General features: G+C 48.5%; 1 protein-coding gene and 1 pseudogene across 2 annotated transcripts in view; one reads left to right on the forward strand and one right to left on the reverse strand.

Moving 5' to 3' along the window:
- Positions 1-21,736, reverse strand: part of Loxhd1 (lipoxygenase homology domains 1) — a 175,933-nt gene that overhangs the window by 42,010 nt on the left and 112,187 nt on the right. For both annotated transcript variants that reach the window (XM_004623623.1, XM_004623622.1), the window contains 7 exons: positions 18,660-18,826; positions 17,837-17,941; positions 15,847-15,975; positions 14,577-14,741; positions 10,221-10,402; positions 4,419-4,535; positions 3,353-3,515 (listed from right to left, as the gene is read on the reverse strand). In XM_004623623.1, the coding sequence (XP_004623680.1) occupies positions 3,353-3,515; positions 4,419-4,535; positions 10,221-10,402; positions 14,577-14,741; positions 15,847-15,975; positions 17,837-17,941; positions 18,660-18,826 (1,028 nt within the window). The remainder of the gene's footprint in view (positions 1-3,352; positions 3,516-4,418; positions 4,536-10,220; positions 10,403-14,576; positions 14,742-15,846; positions 15,976-17,836; positions 17,942-18,659; positions 18,827-21,736) is intronic.
- On the forward strand, positions 19,440-19,745 carry LOC101564232 (annotated as a pseudogene).

Raw genomic sequence — 21,736 nt, forward strand, 5'->3', positions numbered from 1 at the left:
AAGCGCTTATTCCACTGAGCCACCTCCCAGCCTTTTTAATTTCAGTAATGGTTCAGCTGACCACGGTCCCTTCCTGTGGCTAGTGCCCCAGCCAAACTCCTCTCCCCAAAGCCAGAGATAGCCACCCTCTCCTTTGTCCCATGGCTCCTGGGAAGGCATGGTACACATCAAGGTGATACTTACAAAGAGTTCTTAAGGAAAATAGGAACATGCAGTGCCTAGCTTTTGTTTTGCTGCTGTGGAGTTATTAAACAAGAATAGACCAGCTCCTTCCCCAACCTCCAGCCCATACACTTTTATGAATGCCCATAGTGCTTTGTTTCCACTCTATCTTACAAGATTTGGGGTTTCAGGTCAAGGAGGAGCAGGAGATTTAGCTCAAGATTTAATGCCAAGGGAGAGGGATGGAAGCTGAAGGGGAGTAGAGGTGGTCAGATGGGGAGGAAGATTGATTCGTTCATCCTAGGAGGCCGGGGTCCTCACCTGCACAGAGTCCCAGAGGGAGAAGTTGCCAAGCCTCAGTGGGTGACTTAAAGCTTGGAGAAGGCCTTAGCATCAGAAAAGAGGGTCCTCTGAAAAAGTTCAGGTCCTTGCAGTGATGTTTTTTACCACCCAGAAAAGTGATAACTGAGTGTTGGCAGCCACAGTGGCACTGTGTGTGGCAGGAGAGCACAGGGAGGAACATAGACATGGACTAAGGGCCAGGCCAGTCTTGTGAGCTCAGGATGTGTAGAGCCGAGGGAAAGGAGCTTGTCTCCCTACAGGGGCAGGGCTGGGTTTCCTCACCAGCCCTTGCAAGTGGGCTACCAGCCACCCCTATTTTGGTTTTAGAAAGCAAGTGCTTCAGCCTGCTCACGGGTACCCACTGTATGGACACACTCATGCTGTGGCATTCCTTCTTGGATTGCTTCATGGGTTCTTCATCTTCTGTACCCCCAGGGTACCATTATGTGGCATCTCTGGGCTCTTGTTTTGCACAGCCTGGCATTGTCTTCCTTGAGTTTCTGAGTCTGGGTCTCCCACCCAGGCGCCTCCTGAGTTTCAGAACTGTACTTCCATCGGCTCGTGGTCATTTCCACCTTGACTAGCCCTCAGCCCCACAAATTCCTATGTCCAAACAGAGCTCTACCCCTTCTGCACCCACACTCCCTTTCCAAAGCTCCCAACCCACCTCCCTATCTGTACAGCCTGCTTCCCAAAGCCCTTTGGTGCATAGCTGTGCCTCCCAACAGGGGGCAGGACCCCATCTGCCTCCACTCCTGCCCCAGTAGCTCATGTGCTGCATTAACAAATGAAACCTCTTTGTTGCTTCAAAGAGCCAACATTACCCAAGTCTGCCAGGCTCACACCAACGTGAGGTAACATTAGGAATACTGTCACAGCTCAGACACAACAGTCGGCTGTCCTCCTTCCTCACTCCCTCTCCCCTTCCTGGCTGTCTTCAGGCCTACTCCCCATGTAGAATCATCACAGGTGGGTGGGTCTGTGACATACCTTCCTAGGAGTCTGTGTCCCAAAGTGGGATGCATTGTCCCCAGGGGCTGTGACTAAACTGCCTGCCTACTCCCCCGCTGCTTTCACCAGCCCTTTGGGGATCAGAAAGACTGATTCAGCCTCTGGGTGCTGAGCAATGTGGCTGTGCAGGATCCAGCTATTTCTGGATCCTCCCCCCTCCCAGTCCCACCCAGGCAACACAGTGCCTCTGTGGAAGGATGTTTCCTTAGAAACATCACCAGGCTGAGTAGGTTGCGTGGCGTGTGGTTCATACAGAGCAGCCCAAAGGCCCCTCTGGGACAGCTTTCCAGGGCCTCTTCTGGGGTCCAGGTAGAGAACAGAGTCAGCCATCTTGTTTAACAGCACAGAAAATGTGGAGATGGGAAAAGGTAAAGAGAGGCCCACTCAGTGCCAGGGCACATGTGCTGCTCTTGCTAAATGAGCGGCAGCTCAGATTAAAGCAGGGCAGGAACTATGGCTACTTTACTTCCAGTGCTAAAAAAAAGAAAAAGAAACACTGTTTGCCTTTTGTCTCTTAGCTGTCTCATCAGGTTAGCAGGCAGGATTCCACAGGGGAATCTTGGGCTTCACTGGAATCTTGGGTCTGATTCAGTTTTTCCAAGAAGGTGCCACCACAAATTCAAGCTAGATTTCCAAACTTTTGAAGCTCCTCGGGTCTATTTAGACAATGTGCTAGAAAGACCTAAAGGAGTTTTTAAAAATATATTATCAGTGATAGAAATTCTAGTTTTTGCAAGTGAGTTGATTTTTGGATGACTAAAGTTCACAGAGTTGAATGGTAGGTGAATAATATAGGGATTGACACGGAGGATATCATCAGTAGTCGAAACAGAGGTGTGACTCTGTCCATGTGCTACAGGAAGAAGGTGCACACACACGCACATGCATACACACATGTGTACATGCACACATACATACATACATGAACACACACGCATGCACACACACACACACACACACACACACACACACACACTATAATAGAGAAAGAAGACTGTGGAATGAGCTGTAAAGAACAACCCCAGTCCAAGAAAAGAAATTAGCTCTTAATGGGCTATTCAGGGAGGTAGAAAGAGTATCAAAATGCGATGGTGTCACCAAAAACAAAGGAGGTGCAGCAGAAGTGAGTGGCCAGATCAGTGCAAAGCCCTCAGAAAAAATCACATTCATGAAGAAGGGACAAGAGACAAAGGTGCCTGGCTCATGCAGCAAACAAGCCCATGACCTGGACACTCTGTAGCTGCACCCAAATATGCCTTGGCTCTAATTACATGTCAACTCAGGAGACCTCTCTCTCTCTCTGTCTCTCTCTCCCCCATATCTTTTGCTCCCTCCCTCCCTCCCTCCATCCCTTCTCCTCTCTTGCTCCCTTTCCTTTGTTTCTTTGTGGTGCTGGAGAGGGAGCACAGAGATTTAACACTGAGCTACAGTCTAGCAACAGGATGTTAAATTCACACTTAGTTAGATCCAATAAGAGCAGAGAGGACCAAGTCACACACCAAGCCAAATAAGCAGAGCAGAGAGAAAACCAGGAATAGGGTAATTCAGACACAAGACAGCCCCTATTTGCAACACATTACCACAATAGCAGACTAAGAAAGGTCTGCACAGCCTTTGGAATAAAGCGGGCAGACTCTACAGACTAGCTCTGCTGTGTACTAGCTGCGTGATCTTGGGCAACTGTGTAAGCTCTGTGATCCTTTTGCTCTCTCTATAGGACAGAGATGTCCATAGATTCCCCCCTTGAGTAAGAAAGCTCAGACTGGCATGGGGCAGATGTCCCACACAGAGGACCATGTTCCTGGAACTGCTTATGACAGTGACCTCCTACACTTACTGTCTAGAGGCTCCTCCACTTCTTTGTAGACTTGCCGTAAGGACCCATCTTTCATGTATTTCTCAGTAAAGATGTCGTAAGGGACTAGTTCACGAATGGTCTTCTTGTCATCCTCAGAGGAGGCAAGCCATCGATCACATGGGAAAGTCAAGGTCTCTGCTCCCTGGGGTGTAGGGGAGAGGAACATTTACTCTTTTTTGGTACCATGGTTGGAACTCAGGACCCTGTGCTTGCCAGGCAGGTTCTTATGCCATGGAGCTATCTCCCCAGCCCCTGGAACATTAACTCTTTTTTTTTTTTTTTTTTTTTTTGCGGAACCGGGGGATTGAACTCAGACCCTTGCACTCATCAGGGAAGCACTTATTCTACTGAGCCATCTCCTTGGCCCTGCCATTAACTCTTGATATGGAAACTGTCAACTGTAGTGTGTCATCAGTATGCTAATACCCCTCAAGACCAAGTTTAGGGTCACGGACTTCCACAGATAGTGAAAAAGACTGTAAGGGGGAGTATCTGCTCCAATTTTAGCAGATCTGATTTTATTTAAAGGCTATCATAACTATACCAGGCACTGGCTTTTGAAGGCTGGGCTACCCAAGTTCTCTTAAATATAGATATCTGAGACCCAGTTAGGGACTCGTAACCAGTGGGTGAGTGGGTGGGGCTCTATGCTTTTAAATTGCTCCTAAGTTCATGCATAGCCATTGTTGGGACTGAGGTTTTTCAAGATTTAGAATTTCGTGGTTTGAAATGTTTTCTAAGTTGTTCAGGGTAGATTTTCTCCTGTTAGTAGGCCTGGCAAAGCAGTAAGGATAGCTGGCCACTCACTATTAGTATGAGCTTGGGGGTGGGGAGCAGAGACACGGGAACCCAGCATGTCCTCCTCGACTGGTAAACCAGGTTCTAGAAGGTTCCACTTAGGACCTGAGCTAATACCTCTACTTGAGTGAGCTGGGTGAATTGTGCTCAGGAGATTTGATCTCTACTTACTAATATTGAAGCAGCCAGCAAGGAATCTGCCTGGAAGATAGCAAAAAACAGCAGGACAGATGGGACAGAAACTCACATCTTTGTCTGGGAGGAGCCTGCGGATGTCCACATGGGAGCAGTGCCACCCAGGATTTATGCCTGTGTTATCATGGCCAATCCGAATTTTTTCAATGATTTCTCCCACGTCTTCTAACTTTGGAAAGGAGAAAAGATACCAGATGTTAGCAGAGAGGCCTCAGTAACTGTCTGCCCCCAGGGCATCTCCCTCAGTCCCCTTGAGCCCCATGGGTCACTTTCTCTGAATACTGTTGCACTACAGCAGCGGCATTGGGCCATTTCCTCTACTCTACACATTCCACATTCATACGCCACTTTCCTGCTCCCCTTTTTTAGTCAGACTTGATGCAAGGATTTAGTTCCATGCACTTCCTGGGAGGTGGTCTCCTCTTCAGGGTGGAGCCCAGCCCCATCCTCCAGCACTTGCTCTTGTCATTCGGGAACTGAACTTGATACCAGAAGAGAAGGTCTGGTTTTGCCCTTGCTCCTCTGTTGCCAGGCTTACATTATTCAAGGCCTCAGAACTCTCTAAAAGGCCTTTAATTTCTACCATTCCTTTTATGGCTTTTACAAATTTTAAAACTGGTGAGAATAGCTATGTGGACTAAGCACCTACTTAGGTAAGCACAGGGACCAGGGTTCAATCCCCAGCACCACATGTTGCGCTGGACCCACCCCTGAACGCACTGAGCCTAGGCATGGTGATGCATGCCTGTAATTCCAGTGCTGGGGAGGTTGAAAACAGTAGGATCACTATGAGTCTGAGCTGTGTAGTGAGACCTTGTACCAAATGCATAAAAAACGATTCTAGTCCCTCCAACTTGACATTCTCTTGCTACACCTTTGCTCATATTCTGCTGAGCCCTCCCTTTTCCTCTTTTTACCAATCAAGTGCCTTCTTAGCCACATAACTGAGGTCACAGATCATGGATCATGTCTTCTCATGTCCTTAAGAAACCCTTTATCCTTCTCCAGGAGTTAGGTTTTTTCCTGAAGGTTCTTGCACTGTGGTGTCACTCCCCCTCTGAGCACATCCCACAGTGCTAAATTTATATTTATTCGTAAGAAACCTACAGTCTCCTCCACCACTGTATCATGCCCACTTCCTCCTCCACTAAGGACAGCCTCAAGGGCAGACACTGTTGGTCTCCAAAGCTTAGAATGAAGTCTGTGACATACGTACTCAGAAAATATGGGCTGAAAGATTGAAAGAATGAATGCTTTCTAATCTGCAAGGTGGAAGAGCTGGGGAGATAGCCCAGCGACATAAGTGCCTTCCTGGTAAGCACAAGGTCCTGAGTTCAGTCTCTGGTATCCAAAAAGAAAAGAAAAGAAAAAGGTCAAGGCATAATCTTCAAGGTGACAATGATAACGTCAGCAAGATGTGTCCCCCTTGTAATATGTTGGTGACCCTTGCCCACGATGACATGTGGAAAAGTTGAGGTGTGTGTTATGGTGAGCCCCTGAGCTGAGGCACCGAGTGTCTGATCTTTCCTCCGCTGCCTTGAGCCAACAGGGACAGGTTAAGGGGCTTATCCAGGATAGGTGGAGTCCCTGACCTTTGCTGGCTCTCTAAAGAGGCAGTGAGGTGGTCCGACATTAGACAAGGCTATCTGCTAACCTGGCACACGCCGGAGGCCCTCTGTGCCAAGCTGCCTCCTAAAACCCCACCAGCCTCAACTTAAGTACCCCCAGGAGTCTCTTGGGAATCTCTAGGTTCTCATATGTCACTTTTTCCTTGGAAATGATGCTTTACGACCCACACCCAGATTCATCTGTAAGAAGATCTGGCTCAATAACAGGATAAGAAATAGACGAGCAAATAGGGCAAAGGGAAGAGAAGGGCAAAGAGACACGATAATACCAGGATGCCCTGGCCCAGGCTCGTTACCAGAATTCATATCACAAGGTCAGTATGACAGTTGGGGGTAGGACTTGAGTATCTGGTCACACAGCCTGCTGTGTCAAGATCTCAGATGTCACAAAGAAGTGGCATCATCAGCTCTGGTATGAATGGGGAGTTTGCTAGAAAGAATAGTGTCTGAGTGATTAATTGAGTCATTCACCAAACGCAAAGTCTTCATAGTATTGACACAAGCAGCCTGAATGAACAGGAGCAGCCCCCAGCCTCTGGCTTCCTTTCTGTCTGGCCCTGCCTCCCTCTATCAGCAATGCTGGGAAGAAGTCTGTCTCCCATGCCCTACCCTCTCTCTTCCTTTTCTAGCCCTGATGCTGTATGATTTTAGAGCAACCACTAGGACTCAACCTATTCATCTGTAAAATGCTGAGATTGGTGTATTACTCAGGGCCATGTATTGGACACCTCGTTGAGGTCCTGTCTAGGTCTAAGATCATAAACATGATTCTTTTTGCTACCTACTCTCTGTTTAGTTCTAAGCACCCCACACAGTGCCACTCTGCTACAAACTGTAGACTGACAAGAAGGCTACAGTGTCTACCACCACCACCTACTCCCTTCAGAGTAGTGGGACTCCATGGCTACAGGGCCTCAAGAGGGCTTGTGAGTCCCTGAGGACTCCAGATCACCAACAAAGAGCAGTGTCTTCAGGCTGATGTTCAGCGCCATGGACCACTTAAACAGGCTTTGTTCTTCCTTATCTGAGAAGCACAGGTGCCGTAGACAGGTAGAGACATCCATCCACAGGAGCCCCCCAGAAGATCCAGCTGCCTGGTAGAACCAGGAAGTGCACAGTCATCCACTTCTCCTTCTGCCCACAGGCCTCTTTTCCTCACACCCTGTCCCATCATTTTGAGTTTTGAGGTGTGTGGACCTGTGGCTTCCGTCATACTCATGATCTTAATTCTCCAGTGCCCCAGTTGCGCTCACTAGGGTTATTGTCTCAGTTTCAACCCTTTGATCATGGTTGGTAGCAATTGGAGATTGGCTCAGAGGACAGGAACATCAAAAAGCACCTAACATTTTCTAGGGAGGAGAAAACATTAAGCAGGGAAGGCTCTGCAGTTGACTATTGAGAGTGTAGAACCCAGTTCTAGTGCTTGATCACCCTGAACAAATTTCTAACCTTCCTACACTATGTGCCCATCTGTAAAGTGGGAGGATTCCATGGACAACCTCTTGGCAATGTCCTAAATTGATTAACATCAAGTGCTTAGAACAAGGTGGGTACATGGGAAGGGCTGAAAGAGCCTTGGCTCTTTTTTTCCAAGTCAACCCCTGCCTTGGGTGGGGCACAGAGAGGGGCTGTGACTTGCTCACGGGTTAGTAGCTGATCTAGAGTCAGAGTTCAGGGTCATGGATTCAACTTAGAGCCTTGGCTCCCACTTGAAAAAAAAAATCCTTTCCACTTTTGTCAGAAGAGAGAAGTGAAGAAGACTTAGACAGGAGCAGAGACAGAGGCCTGGAGACCAAGCCTTTCCTTTGTTTCCCTGCAGTCCAAATAGATTGGAAAAGTGGCAACAAACTACTAGCAAATTAGAGCCATCAGTGAGTATGGACTTCATTAATAAAAGTTCCCTGAGGTTCTGCCAAGGTGTAACCGCAGCCTCAGCCACTGACCATGTCAGGCTCTGTGACTCAGGCAAGGACATCTTGGCTGGGAGATGCCAGTTTCATCAAGTGAATCAGCCTCAAATTCTCCATGATAAAAGACACAACGAAGGCCAAACACTTTCCCAAAGTGTTGACTGCCCTCACAGAAGGTGGGAAAGGGGCAGGGGCCAGGGGACAGTGACTGGCCAAGGATGAAGACAAGTGCTGGACTTTGTTTCCTGCCAGCAAATAAGGGGAAATCTCTGCAGGTGCCGGCTCCTGAGGCTCCTGGCTCTTCTCTCAGGCCCCCTTTATCCCTGTCCTCACCCCAAGTCACATCATGCTCCTCGTGCCAAACCTCAAGCTGCATGCTGAACTTATTTCCACCTCTTGGCTATAAGATGTGCTGTTCCCTCCACCCAAAATGCCTTTCCTCTTTGTTTTGTTTATGCCCATTTTCATGCTGAGCTCAACGCTGCCAGCCCAGGGAGCCTTTCCTCTCCCCACACACCTACAATAATCTCAGTCCACAAGAGCCCATATTCTTGTGGCAGTCCCCATGGGTTTAGATCCTGCTTCTGCATGCCCTGGTCACATGGTTTTAGGCCACTAAACTCAGCTGGGTCTTAGTGTACTCTCGTTGCACAGATGGTTACCGCAGAGTCATTCACTCTGATATAGATAAACACCTTAGGCTAGGGTCTTCTGACCCATAGGGTCAATGGTGATGGTGACCAAACTCTCACTAACTCTGTGGGGGAGTCTAGGATCTCCAAGGACACTGCAAGTCCCTTTCCAGGCAGTCCCTGAGACGTGTCCTCTCGTGTCTCCTCTGCACCTTAGTGCACAGCAGGGACCATACAGGCGCCACATGCATTGAATGGAGGATATGTGATTTCAATGTACTGGGACTTATTCTCACAGCAAAACATAAAACAATAAAGCCCCTTGTATGGCTGGCATCCAATATGTCCTCCAGAAAGGCTCACTGTGTTGAAGATAGGGCTGCGGGAGGGCTTTCTGGAAGTTATTGGTCTAGTCAATTAACCCATTGATGAAACCATAGCTTGATGGCATCACTTGGAGGTAATGGGAATAGGAGATGGCATCTAGTTCAAATGACTGAGTGTGGTCCGGAGGACTACAGCTAGGCCCTCCCTCTTTTCTCTGGCTCAGCTTTCCCTCTCCTTGGCCCCCTCTCTCTCTCTTTTCCCTCACCCTCTCCCCTCCCTCCCCTCTCTCTCTCCTTCTCCCCCTCTGTCTCAGTCTCTGTCTCAGTCTCCCTCTCCCTCTCCCCTTTTTCCCCTCCTCTCTCTCCCTCTCCCCTCTCACTTCTCCCTCTTCCCTTTGCCACCCCTCTCCCTCCCTCCTTCTTCTGTCCCTCTGCTTCTCCTGCTTCCTCTCTCCTCCCCACCCTTCCCTCTCCCTCTTCATCTCCCTTTCCTCCCCTCTCTGCTTCACACTCCCCTCCCTCTGCTTCTCCCTCTCTTCCCTCCCCTTCCTCTTCCTCTCCCCTTCCCCTCCCTTCTTCTCTTCCTCTGCTTCTCCCTCTTCCTCTGTCTTCTTCCCTCCCTCTCCCTTTCCACCTCCCCTTCTTCCCTTCCCTCTTCCTCTCCCTCCCTCCCTCTTCCTCTGGCTCCTCTCCTTCTCCCTCCCCTCCCTCTGCTTCTTCCTCTCTTCTCCCTCTCCCTCTCCCTTCCCTCCCCTCCCTCCCCCTCTTCTCCCTCCCCTCCCTCTGCTTCTCCTTCTCCCTCCCTCTCCCCCCTTCCCCTTCCCTCCCTTCCCTTCCTGGCTGCCATGAGGGAGCAGCTTTCCTCCACCACGCTGTTCTACCACAGACCCATCAACAACACAGCCTGCTCACCAGCTGCAGCCTCCAAAACATGAGCCTTCCTTCTAAGTTTACTTTCCCAGCTCTTTAATCACTGTGACACACAAAAAAAACTGACTTTCATCTCTCCATTGCCCAGACTTGTATATACAGGACATCCTTCTATACTGACTGCTGGCCCACTCCAGCTATGGGCATGTCTGGTGGTGGAGCAGCCCCAGAGACACTGTGTCTTTTGCTGGCCCAAGGCCCCCTTGTCATTGCCTTTAACCTTGACACCATCTGTGAAGAGACAGGCAAGCTTTACCATCCTCCTGGTTAGGTGTCGGTATTGAGGAGGATGAAGGAGTTGCCCACCTCCTACTAATTGTGGCCCCGGGCTCAAGGATGAAGGGGCAAAGCCTGGCCCAGCCCTCAAGGCAGGGCTGCTCGCCTGTCTCTCCCACCATCCCTCCAGGGAGGCCTGCGGGGCCAGCTACCTCCACGATGAAGCGGGAGGCAGACTTTCTCTCGAAGAACAGCTTCTGCTCCCTCTTGTTGGTGCACAGGAACTTCTCCCGAGTGCACACGGCGTCGCAGCCATAGATGACGATGAAGATGTTGGAGTCTGTTCCGGCAGCAAAGACGTCACTTGTGTAGAGGGTGATCTCGTAAGGGACAACTGAGCAGGGTGGCCGGAAGTCGAGGTCGGAGGGTGAGAAAACAGAAGACAGATGCAGGGGAGGTCGAGGTCCTTCCCAGCACAGCGGCCCAGACCTACCCCCTGGTCAGCTGCTGCCTGTGGGCTTGGGCCTTCCTAGTCAACCTCCGGTGGGGTCCTCTGATACCCAGGGCCCACAGAAAGCCCCTAATCCTTCAGACAAGAGTTCCCAAGCCGACATAGCACAGGGCTGGGGCAGTAGCCTGGCTGAAGGCACAGGCCACGAAGTCTGACAAACTCGAACATGACCTGGCCCTGTGTGGCTTATCATCGCTACCCAGGCAGATTACCTATGGGCCTTGGACTGCATTGTCTGAAAATTGCATCAACATGGTGCCCAGCTGTACATAGGTTAGCTGGAAGCACTGGGCTTTGGGGGAAGCACACCAGTAGGCTCAGCAGTGGTAGAATCCTTTCTCCTCTGCATCCTGTCCCCAGTGCCCCACTTGCTGCAGCCTTGGTTTGCTCTCCCCAGCCCATCCATGCCCTGTCTGGCCCCTCACTCGGACCCCCTCATTCTTAAAGAGTTTCCTTCTGGTAGGGGGGGACTGGAGGAGGTGAAAGATGCAGCAGAGTTTATTCAGTGCCCCTTCCCAAGACTGTCCTTAAGAGAGTGGACTCATCAGTGCTGTTAGCACCAGCTCACAGAGGGCCCATCAGGTCCCTTCCCTTCAGGAACTCATGAGGAACTACACGGTTGCAAACTACTCCTCAGTCTGCCCAAGGGGTTGGGGGGCACTCACACTTTATGCTGAAGTTGGAAACCAGTTGTCTAAAACAACGTATTGCCAACTACCAACTGAGATTCATTAGCAGGCCATGAGATAAGCTCAGTGAGTTGTCACTGATGTCCTAAAATACAGGCGGAGTTTCACAGAATTGAATGCAAAGGTCAGCGAACCCCACTTATGGTGCTGGTGAATGTTTTGGGTGCAGCCTACATATACGAATGTGTATGCTTGTTCTGGCAGGAAGCGGGTGGCAGAGACAGAGGCCAGGAAGCTTCAGAGAAGTAGCTCAAGGGGAAGTCTGCCTTAGCCCGCGATGGTGGCCCTTGACAGCAGTCACCTGAGGAGCTACTTTCTCTCCAGTGACACCACCCTTCTCCAGATGAGGAACTTGCTTTGTGTCTGTCACCAGGAGTAAGTGGCTGGAGCGCTGTAATAGGTACAGCTGTCACTTACTTACTGAGCATTTACTGTGTGCCAGATTCTAAATCTAGTGTTCTTTTTTCATCCATGAAATGGGCATTCTTAGGCCCGTCTCATTATGCGAGAAGGCACAGAGCAAAGTAACTTGCCCAGGATCATTCAATGGAGTATGAACTTGAATCCAGATGTGTCTGATCTCAGAGCATGTCAGACCCACAAGCCAAGGGCAGGGAGGTGACTGTAGTCCCACGGTGGCCTGAAAGGGCCCTCCAACTCGACTGTCATCACTAACTGGGTAAATTACTTATGAGCCTGAAACCGAAGTGCCAGCCCTGCCAGGCCCTCAGGCAGGACCAGAGGCCCTGTCTCTGGCACATGCCTTTTACCCTCTAAAGTCTGCTGGTTTCTCCCTGGCCTGAGGCTGCGAGGCCAGGCGGGGTGTTGCAGGGGAACGGGGACAAGTTGCCAGTAGGGTTGGAGCTTTCTTGAGATTAAGGGCAACAGAAGCCTTGGGCCTCTCTGGTTGGGCACACCCTCCCTCATTGGTCCAGCCCTGGGCTCAGAGTTGGCTCCTGGTTTCTAGCTCTGCCCTTGCCATAGCATCTGTGTGCCCTTGGAGCTCCATTTCTCACCTGTAAGGCAAGGAAGTTTAACTAAATCATGGCTCCAGTTTGCTTAACTGCAGGATTCCTATCAACACCTGTATCAGAGACCCTCAGAAAGAAACTTAACTTTTTAAAGCTGAGTAGCTGCTCTGGGTGGCTGAGGGGTCCTTTCCCCTGTTGGGCTTTTTCCTCCCCTCAGCCAGCTGCTCTGAAGTATCTCCTGCTATAGTCCTTTGGACTGTATGTGCAAGTTGAAGATCCTTACTGGCTCTGACATGGCACATCTGCAAGCTCTCTGCAGTGCCCCATCTCATTCAGGACCATACTAGTTGCTGCTTCGGGATACACTGGGCTCTCCAGGGCTCAGTCAATGGGCAGCTCCTTCTGGTCTGTTCTTCCTGGTTCCATGCTATGGGACAGCCTGGACTGTATCTGGGCCCCATATGCTTCTTGGTCCCCTGGTTGGACCAGCTTGGCACTGTTTCCTGCCATTCTTGGGACCAAAACACCTTGGTTTCTCACAACTCTCTGGCTTTGAACCTTCAGACTTTCTCCACAATTAGGTTCTGGGCAGCAGAGTCTCTCTGCTCCCACCTCTCTCCTCTCTGCTCCCTTGAGAGAGCTACATGTTTAGGCTGCATATCAGATCTTCTGGCTGAAAGTCAAGTCTTCCCTGAACAATTTCTTCCCTCCCTCCATTCCTCCCTCCCTTCCCCCTCTCTTTTCCTTCCTTCTTTGCTTCCTCCCTTCCTTCCTTTCCTCCCTCCCTCCATCATTTTGTTCTTGACAAATGAGAATCTAAGACAAAGGCCAAAAACTTAACTTCAATATCAGGCTAGAACTGAACACAATTAACCCCCTTTCTTCAGGGATTCAACCAACCATGTGCCAAAAATACTCAAAAAATTATGTCTGATTAATCATGTACAGACTTTCTATTATCACTTCCAAAACGATATAATAGCTATTTGCACAGCCTGTGCATAGGTTTATGAGTCGCCTAGAGATGAGTTAAAGTATATGCGAAGATGTATGTAGGTTTCGTTATGCTGTTTCATGGGGGTAACTTGAGCACCTGCAGACACTGTATCTGTGGGGTCCTGAAACCATCCCCAGGGATACTGAGGGGGGACTGTAGGTGCATAGTCAGCCAGACAAACTGAAACCTTTGGTGAGGTACAGAGTAGGACCTGCTGTGGGACGTGAGGGCAGACAGGTACTTGTTTCTGCCTCCCAGTGAGCCACCCAACCCGGCCACCAGCCTGGGGTGTGCTTGTTCATCCAGAGTCTACACCAAGCTTCAGGGGGCTCCTGGGGGCAGGAGGTGGGATCAGGTGTGCTTCATACGTGCTAGGCCAGTGACCTCACTAGGGGACTGCCACTTTATTTCAGACTTTGGACGGTAAAAATATTATGATGATCTGTTCATGCCCACTTTAATTGCTTTAGGGGGAAAAATCCATCACTGATTTATGCTGTTGGAATATGAGTTATTAAGGGGAAATCTTTTAATATTGTTCATAATTTAGGTAGAAGAAGTTATACGTGCTGGGCCAGGTTTCACTGGCTACAGACAGAATTTTTCCCTTTGGTTGATTTTTGGTTCTTATTTTCTAAAATGCATTTACATATGTATAAATATTTAATATATATACTCAAATGACAACAGTGAAGGGCAAGGGACCACATGTACCCAAATTATTCACTTTCCTCATCTCCTTTATCCATTAAAGACAACCACAGCTACCTTCTTTTTGAGTTTTCCACTCACCCATCAGCAATCTGAGTGAGATTTCTTTGACATGTTAATGCCTGGACTAAACATGGGTAAAGGAGGCCAATCATGAGTCCTCAGTTAGACCTGGGGCTGTTTTTCTTTTTATCCTATAGCAGAAACCGAATCCAGGGCTTTCATTTTTACCTACATCCTCAGCCCTTTTAAATTTTGTTTTCAGACAGGGTCTTACTAAGTTGTCCGGGTTGGGTTTGAACTTGAATCTTTCTGCTTTGACCTCCCAGAGTGCTGGGATTACAAGTGTGCAACATCATGCCCTCTGGATCATGCTTTTTTGATATTGCCTCACACACTGCATTACCATCTCTCTTGTGCAAATGAGGAAGCTGAACACTAGAGAGGGAAGGTTGTCTAGACAGTCACTAGATAGTTTGGAGTAGAGTTTGCTATGCCCACTACTTCCCATTCCCTTCCTAACCTGCCACCCTAAGCTTAGGAAATTTAGTTAAGGAACAAGAGAACCAAATCTCTAAAGTGAGCCCTTCCTAGAATCAACTCTGGGTAAGAATGGAACTGGGGTGGACCTGGGGTGGCATGTGATACAATTCTGGAGGAGGACAAGGCTTGTCAGGTGAGATTCCTACATGGTGTGTACCGCCTTGTCTGAAGCTCTGCGTGGAACAGGTCCCTGATGATGGCCCCGTCATCTTCATTCTTGGCCAGCCATCGGCCACAGGGAAACGTCATGCACTTTCCAAGAGATGGGGCATCCACCTCCACCCAGTCCACGAACCAGCCTGGGGCCTTCCCTGGATAGAGAAAGGAGACACAGAGCACATCAAAGATCTGTGCAGAGATGGTTTCCTGTGGGGGAATTCTAGGGCTGCACACTCCCTTTCCTACTTGATGGTGGACATGAAGAGGTCCACCACTCATATGTCACCCTTTTGCTGACAGGATTATTAAGGGGATTCTGGTTGAAATGTGTACACAGTTGACGCTGGTTTGTAGTTTAGGCTCTGCCAGTGAAGTCAGTGACAATGAGGGAACACAGCAAGGGAATGAAGGAGGGGATGTGAGGGCACTGAGGATGCTGTTTGGAGTGCAGACTCCAAACATGACACCAAAGACCACCAGTATCCATTAAGACTATTGTTTCACTCAAAGGCAGAGATGACATGCCCAGCTCCATAGCTGCTTATAGTGGATGAAGGGGTAAATGAATGGGAGAGGGAGAATCGACCCTGCAAAAGTGGTGCTTAAGTTGAAAGGAAAAAATGGAAGCCAGGCATAAAACCCCCTACAGTCCTGACAGTCTTGGATTCTAAGACAAAGGTATATTTCTCAGGCTTAGAAGAGATGATTTTAGGACCAAGGAAAGGAATCCTACTTTACTCAGCAAGGACAGATACGGGCCCATCTTCTGTCTGGCTTTAGTTCCAATGGGTTCCATGGTGGGCTGGCTAGACCAGTGGTTCTCAAAGTGGGATCCCTAGGTCGGTGGCCTCTGTGTGACCCAGGGACTTGGGAGACACACATACTCTCAGGCACCATCCAGACTTACTGCATCGAAGTCTCAGGGTGGGGCTCAGAAGTCTATCTTTTAATATCTCACCCATCTCCAGATGATTCTGGTATACAGTGAAGTTAGAGCTACTGAGTCAGATCAAGGATTTCAAATCCGGCTGCACATTAAAATTACAGAGGTTAAAGGATGTGTAACAGCTTTAAAAATCACCAGTGTTCAGATCAAGTAGACCAGAATGTCCCTGTGCAGCCAGGCAAGAAGGTTGGAGAAACTAGATTGTTAAGGAAGGCCTATGGCATCCAATCCCAAGCTTCTTTCCCAGAGGCCCAGAGACCTGTCCATGGTCCTTATGGCTGTAGCCAGGAGAAGAGGGGAGGGAAGCAGACCTGAGTTGTCATGGCCGATCCTGACTTTCCACAGATCCCCCAGCTCCAGCGTCTCCACTGTGAAGATTTCAATGCTGTCCCTCTCAAACTTGTCACTGTTTGTCTTGGAGGACTTCATGAGGGTTATTCCTGTCAACCAGATGATCCCAACATGACTGACTGGCTGAGACCTTTCTAACTTATACCCTTTTTCAAATCATATCAAATCATATTTAGACTACACAGTTATCATCCACTGAGCACCTTTGCACATTGGGCTTGTGTGTGTATGCATGAAAGAGAAAGAGAGAGAGACAAAGAGAAAGAGAGAGAGAGACAGAGAGAGAGAGAGAGAGATTTTTATTGAGCTTTACAATAACCCTTTCAAGTTTGCATTTTTACTTTCAGTTCCTATCTAAGGAGAGGCCATATTCAAGATCACCTGGCAGAAGGTGGTGAGGCTTTAGTGCGCATGTGTGCTCCTCTCATGCGCCTCACAGGTCTCCACTTGGGGAACGACCAGATGACAAAGCTACCCTCCTTCCCCAATCAGGGCCCCTAGGAGGGCGGGATGTGTTGGAATTCTCAGGACATTCTTATCTGGATGCTAAAGGGAGATGTGTTTCAAGGGTCTCCTACCAGCCACTTCCCACATGGAATCTGTCCTGGGACTCCTGTGTGGTTGCTGAAGTGTCAGAAGCACAGCCGCTCCCTCCTGCCCCTGCCAGCATGATCTCCTTACCCCTCCAGGTTCAGCGTTGGTGCCACCTCATGTAGAGTCTCCAGACACTTACAGACTGGATTAATAGTGCAGAGAGACAGATAGAACTTGGCCTAGTACCTGACTGCCTCTTGTCTTCTGTGCGGACTGGCCCAAGTTACTTAACATTTCTGAGACTTGGTTTTTTTTGACTGCCGAAAAGACATAGTTTTTGTGCCTTCCCTGCAGAGTTGCTAGCAAAAATTAAGAAGATGATTGTTGAGTGCTAAAGAATGTGTCCAACACAGAGAAAGCTAGAGACAAATGAACACAGTTGCTAATGCTTACCAATACCTGTGGCTCAAGGTCTACAGTCATAGTACCTTGAATGTGCCTGGTCTTATCTGACTGCCTGACACTGGTTCAGGAATCATTATAATCCAGTGTCATTTATACGTTTGATCTAATTATTTCATTATATACTACTTACTGTATATAAACGATAAATAATAGTGATCAATGTTTATTAAATGCCACTTTGACTAAAAACTGTATTTTACTTGTCCAGTTCCATTAAAGCCCTAACTCCATGAGGCACATAACAGTTTTTTTTTAAATCTACTTTACAAGTGGAAAAAACTAATGCTCAGAAAGGCTAAATAGCTTGCCCAAGGTCCCACAATCAGTGGTGGGATGGAAATCTGAGCCAGCGAAGCTCCAGAGCTATGCTCCCTGCTAGCACACCATAGTGTTAGAATGTACCTGCTCCAAGGCCAGGGCTTGCTAGGCCTGTTCATTCTTCATTTAGGCTCGACACAGCACTCTGGACCCACATGATTTTGAGCTAATGCATGCTGTCTACTTGAAGGCCTGACTCTCAGGCCTTCACATGCTCAGATAGAATGGCTGGATAGGACATCAGTGGATGTGATGTTATTGCTAAATGCCACCTTCTATGAGTTCCTGCTGAGCCTCAAGACCAACCTTAAGAGTTCCTGATAAGCTCCTCATGGAGGACCTAGGGGCCAATGGGCTGAATGTTCCTGGTGGTTGGAGAGGCCATACTTTCCCAGGCTATTATAGGATGGAATTAGGAGGAGGGCTACCTCTTCCATCAGAACAGGAGGAGAAAGGGCACAGAGGAGAAGGGATCTTTCCAAACAAAAGAAACTGTCTTTCTCTGATGGGTTAAGTATCTGTGGTCTGCCAGCAGATGGAAGTTTGATCAGGGTGTCTTTGGACACTTCTTCTTAGTGTTCCTGTCCCCTAGGAGGAAAGTGGATGACCCTAAGCCCTGTGTCACTTTCTTACCGGTGTCATCTTGTGTGCCAAAGAGTGTGATGAAGACGTTGGCATCTGTGCCTGCATTCTTCTTGTCTCCAGTCTTTATGGTCACTGAGAATGTGGTAGACTTATCTGCCAGGAGGAAGTGTGGAAAAGAGAGATGTAGATTGCTCCAGAAATACACAAAGGGAGGGAGGGAGGGAGCAGGGTGTATCTCTTGGAAGGGCCTCCTCTGCTCATCTTCTCTGGCGCTACCTCCCCAGTTGCTCCTCTGCTCTTTCCACACCTGGGATCCCTGTGGTCACAATGATTATGTTTTTGTGTTCACATTGGCCATTTGCATGAATTGCTTTACTGGTAGTTTATGTTGTTCTGCAGTTACCGTTAATCTGGAAGCTTCCAGAGATCATATCCCCTGACCCTGGCCCACGGAGGAGGCTCTCACTCAATGGAGGTGGTACAACAATGAGGGAGTGGTAGGAAGAGAGTCAGAAGCTCAGTGAGAAGCCCTGGTCTGACTCCTCCAGGCTCCGAGGAGTTCTAAGGTGCAAGTTGAGTACAAGAATCATGGAACTCTCGCCTGAGGAGCCTAGAGTATGTCTGGAGGGAATGACAAAAGGTGCTCAAAACTGGCTGTGGTAGATCTACCCTAAGCCATCTTCCTTGTAGCAAGCCTTGTTCTAGAAGTATGGGATAATACTCCCAATCTAACTTCTACATTCTTGCCATGAAGGATAGCGACTATCAGAGGAGGTACCCAGAACTCAGGAGGAAAAAAGGAAGATGGCGGTCTAGAGCGGAGGGGATGGATGCTGGGGTTGGGGAAGAAACATGCTCCAGTTTTAGAAACCTTTTTGCTCCAGGGCCAGGTTGTCAAGAGGGTTATTGTCACCATGTCCTCCACCCTCCTCATCATCGCTGGGAAATATATAGGACTCATCCACTGGCAGCAGCTCCCGGGACAGCTGACCATCATCCTCTTCTACTGCCAGCCAGCGCTGGCATGGGAAGTAATACCTGCGAGGTGGGGTGGAAAGCTTTGGAAAGGTCTCATGCAGAAGCAGCCACAGGTCAGAAATGAAGGGTACTTTGTGAAGCCCAAATACGTTCTTATCTACCCTCCATAGGATCATTTTCCGATCTTACTCAACCTAGGAATTACCCAATGAGTCACTTGCCTGGGGGATACTGTCTTCAGATGCCCCACAGAGGTGGCTGTGTGTGTGACCCTCAATTAGGGTCATTTTGAGTGGAAGGATCAAGGAGAGGAAGTTACAAGGATTGTTCCTGCACTGTCTGGAACCAATCTACCGGTCACAGGGAGTTGCATGTAGCGGGTTCCCCAGACTCGCAGGCTGAGTTACTGCATTGTGATGGAGTGAATCAACCATGCTCTCAGAAAATGTAAAGAACATGGTGAGAGAGCTAACCTGGTGAGAGCTGGGCCATCTAGGGAAGGGAGGTCCAGCTCTTTGTCCCCATGGAGTGGCATGGCAGCGTGATGGAGGGCCTGTGCTGAAGGAAGGGGGGACCAGGACAAGCAAAGCTGCAGAGGAGGAACTAAGAACTCACCCATGGATGTTTTCAAGCTGCCAGAGCTTCTGTGGCTGAGGGACTAGTGGGCGTGAGGATGGTGTGTGAAAAATGTGAAAAGAAGCTTGGTACTGTTACTACACTAGACACATGGAAAGATGGTGCAAGAAATACCACAGAAAGTGGTGGAAGAAAACTGAATGAAAATAAAGCACTGACTTCAAAGAAGGCAAGATTCGATCCCTATGGAAAGAATAAGTTCTCCACTTGCAGAATTTGTAAAAGTTCTGTGCTCCAGCTGGGTTCTCATTACTGCCAGGGCTGTGCCTACAAGAAAGGCATCTGTGTGATGTGTGGGGAAAAAGTTTTGGATACCAAAAACTACAAGCAAACATCTGTCTAGATGTATTGGTGGAATTTCTGGCTTTGTATAATTTTACCTTCTGCTTTAACTTTTCTTTCTTTTTTTTTTCACAGTAAATACAGTTTTTATTTTTTAGCTAGTACAAACAGGCAACACCAAACAATATGCTTTAGATTGTCATCTATCTGTCTGTCTATCTATCTATCTATCTATCTATCTATCTATCAATCTATCATTTGTCAATCTAATCATGTATTATCTCTATGATAAAATAACAAGGCAAAAGGAGGGAATGACAGAGAGTCAACATGGCTGAGTAAAGGAGGGGCCATATTGGAGGTACTCAGAGAAAATGAACTAAAACAAAGGTAAAAGGAGGAAAGGGCAGTACATACATCCTGATGCCCAAACCAATCTGAAATCAGAGACTTGTAGCTCAAACAAAGCACAGACAGAGGACTTCACAAAAGGATGATCCAGCTCCCAGGGTTGCTGGTGGCTCTGCTGCATGGGTGCTGAGCACGATTCAACACAGTGTGAAGTCTCCAAGAAATGGATGGACCGCAGAAGTGCAGCCAACAGCCAAGTGGGATGGATTTGGGATTCGAGGGCCCTGGCTTCCTGTGCTTTCCTCTACCAAAGGACAAGGCAGCCTGACAGCAGGTTTTGCCAGCACTGCTTCTCTCCAGCGGGCTGCTAGCTTTTTGTTTTTGCCATGCACACTAACTAACTGGAAACTCAAATTACAAGGTTATGGATCACAGCAGAGGTGATCCATGACTTTCCTGCCCTATTGTTGTAGGCAGCTGAATTAGATAGACATATTATAGGCGGTCACACAGGGCCAGGCCGTCAAGGAGACAAGATGGAAGACAAGGTGGCTTTACAACTTGGAAGAGACAGACATTCCCATATGGGCCACACCTCAAGACCAAGACAAAAGAGGAAACACAGCTACATACTTCCCTAGGGATGGGCATCAGCGATTGATATTCTACATAGGTATCAATCACCTTGAAAGAGCCCAAATGAGTCAGTAGCCCAACCTCCAACAGGAAGAGACCCTGTCCTGTATTCATGCCTGCTTGCTATGTGACTCACTTCCTCATTTGGTACTGGATTTAATCAATTTTATTTGAGTGATGGTGCTTGTAATCTCATTGGTTGACCATAGTTTTGTCCCACCTTATGCCCACCTAAGCGAGTTCCCATGTCTTCACCACCTTAGATTTGCCTCACCACATGGTTTTCCTCTGTAAAAGTCCCTGGGAGAGATAGTTTCCTGGGGACAACCCGCTCAGGCCCCCCTCCTGTCCCTCTCTCAGACAGGAGCTTTCTTTCTCTCAACAAATATATTCTGCTCATAACTTCCGTTTGTTCCTTAAATTCATTCTTTGGTTTTAGAGAACACGAACTTGTCCCAGGTACCTTTTAGGTTGGGAGATCAGTTTTTCTCCCTCTGTCATTTGGAGGTTCCCTGAATCACTATGACCAGTGAATAGGACAAAGATGTGGGACTTAAATAGCTGTGGCATTCATTTCTGTGGAAAAGGAGATTGAAGCAGATAGAGAAGTGCTGGGTTATCTCTGAAATGGAGACAGAAGCAGTGAGTGAGTAAAGCCAGGGGCCAAGTGGTACAGCTGTGGCAAGACAGCGACAGAGGCAGCAAAGACAGAATAGAACAGCCCACCTCCTCCTCCTGAGACCAATGCAAGTAGTACTGCCCCTGAGCAGAGACTGAAGTAGAGTTGGTATCTCCTCAGTGATGGCAGGAGCAGAGAGAGAGAAAGAGACAGCCCCTAGCCCCTCCAACCCCACTTGGCACAAGAGGATGGAATTGTGCCAGTGGAAGTGGATGCAGAAGGCTGGCCTAACTGGGGGAGCCAATTGTACACAGTGGGAGCAGCCTCAGGCTGTCTCTGTCTGAGGACCCCACAGGAACTGGGAGAGAGGCAGACAGGTGGTTTTCTTTTTCTTTTTCTTTCTTTCTTTTTTTTTTTTTTTAGGCAGACAGGTGGTTTTCTTTTTC

The sequence above is a fragment of the Octodon degus genome, unplaced genomic scaffold (genome assembly GCF_000260255.1).
Source record: "Octodon degus isolate 3935 unplaced genomic scaffold, OctDeg1.0 scaffold00003, whole genome shotgun sequence".
NCBI lineage: Eukaryota > Metazoa > Chordata > Mammalia > Rodentia > Octodontidae > Octodon > Octodon degus.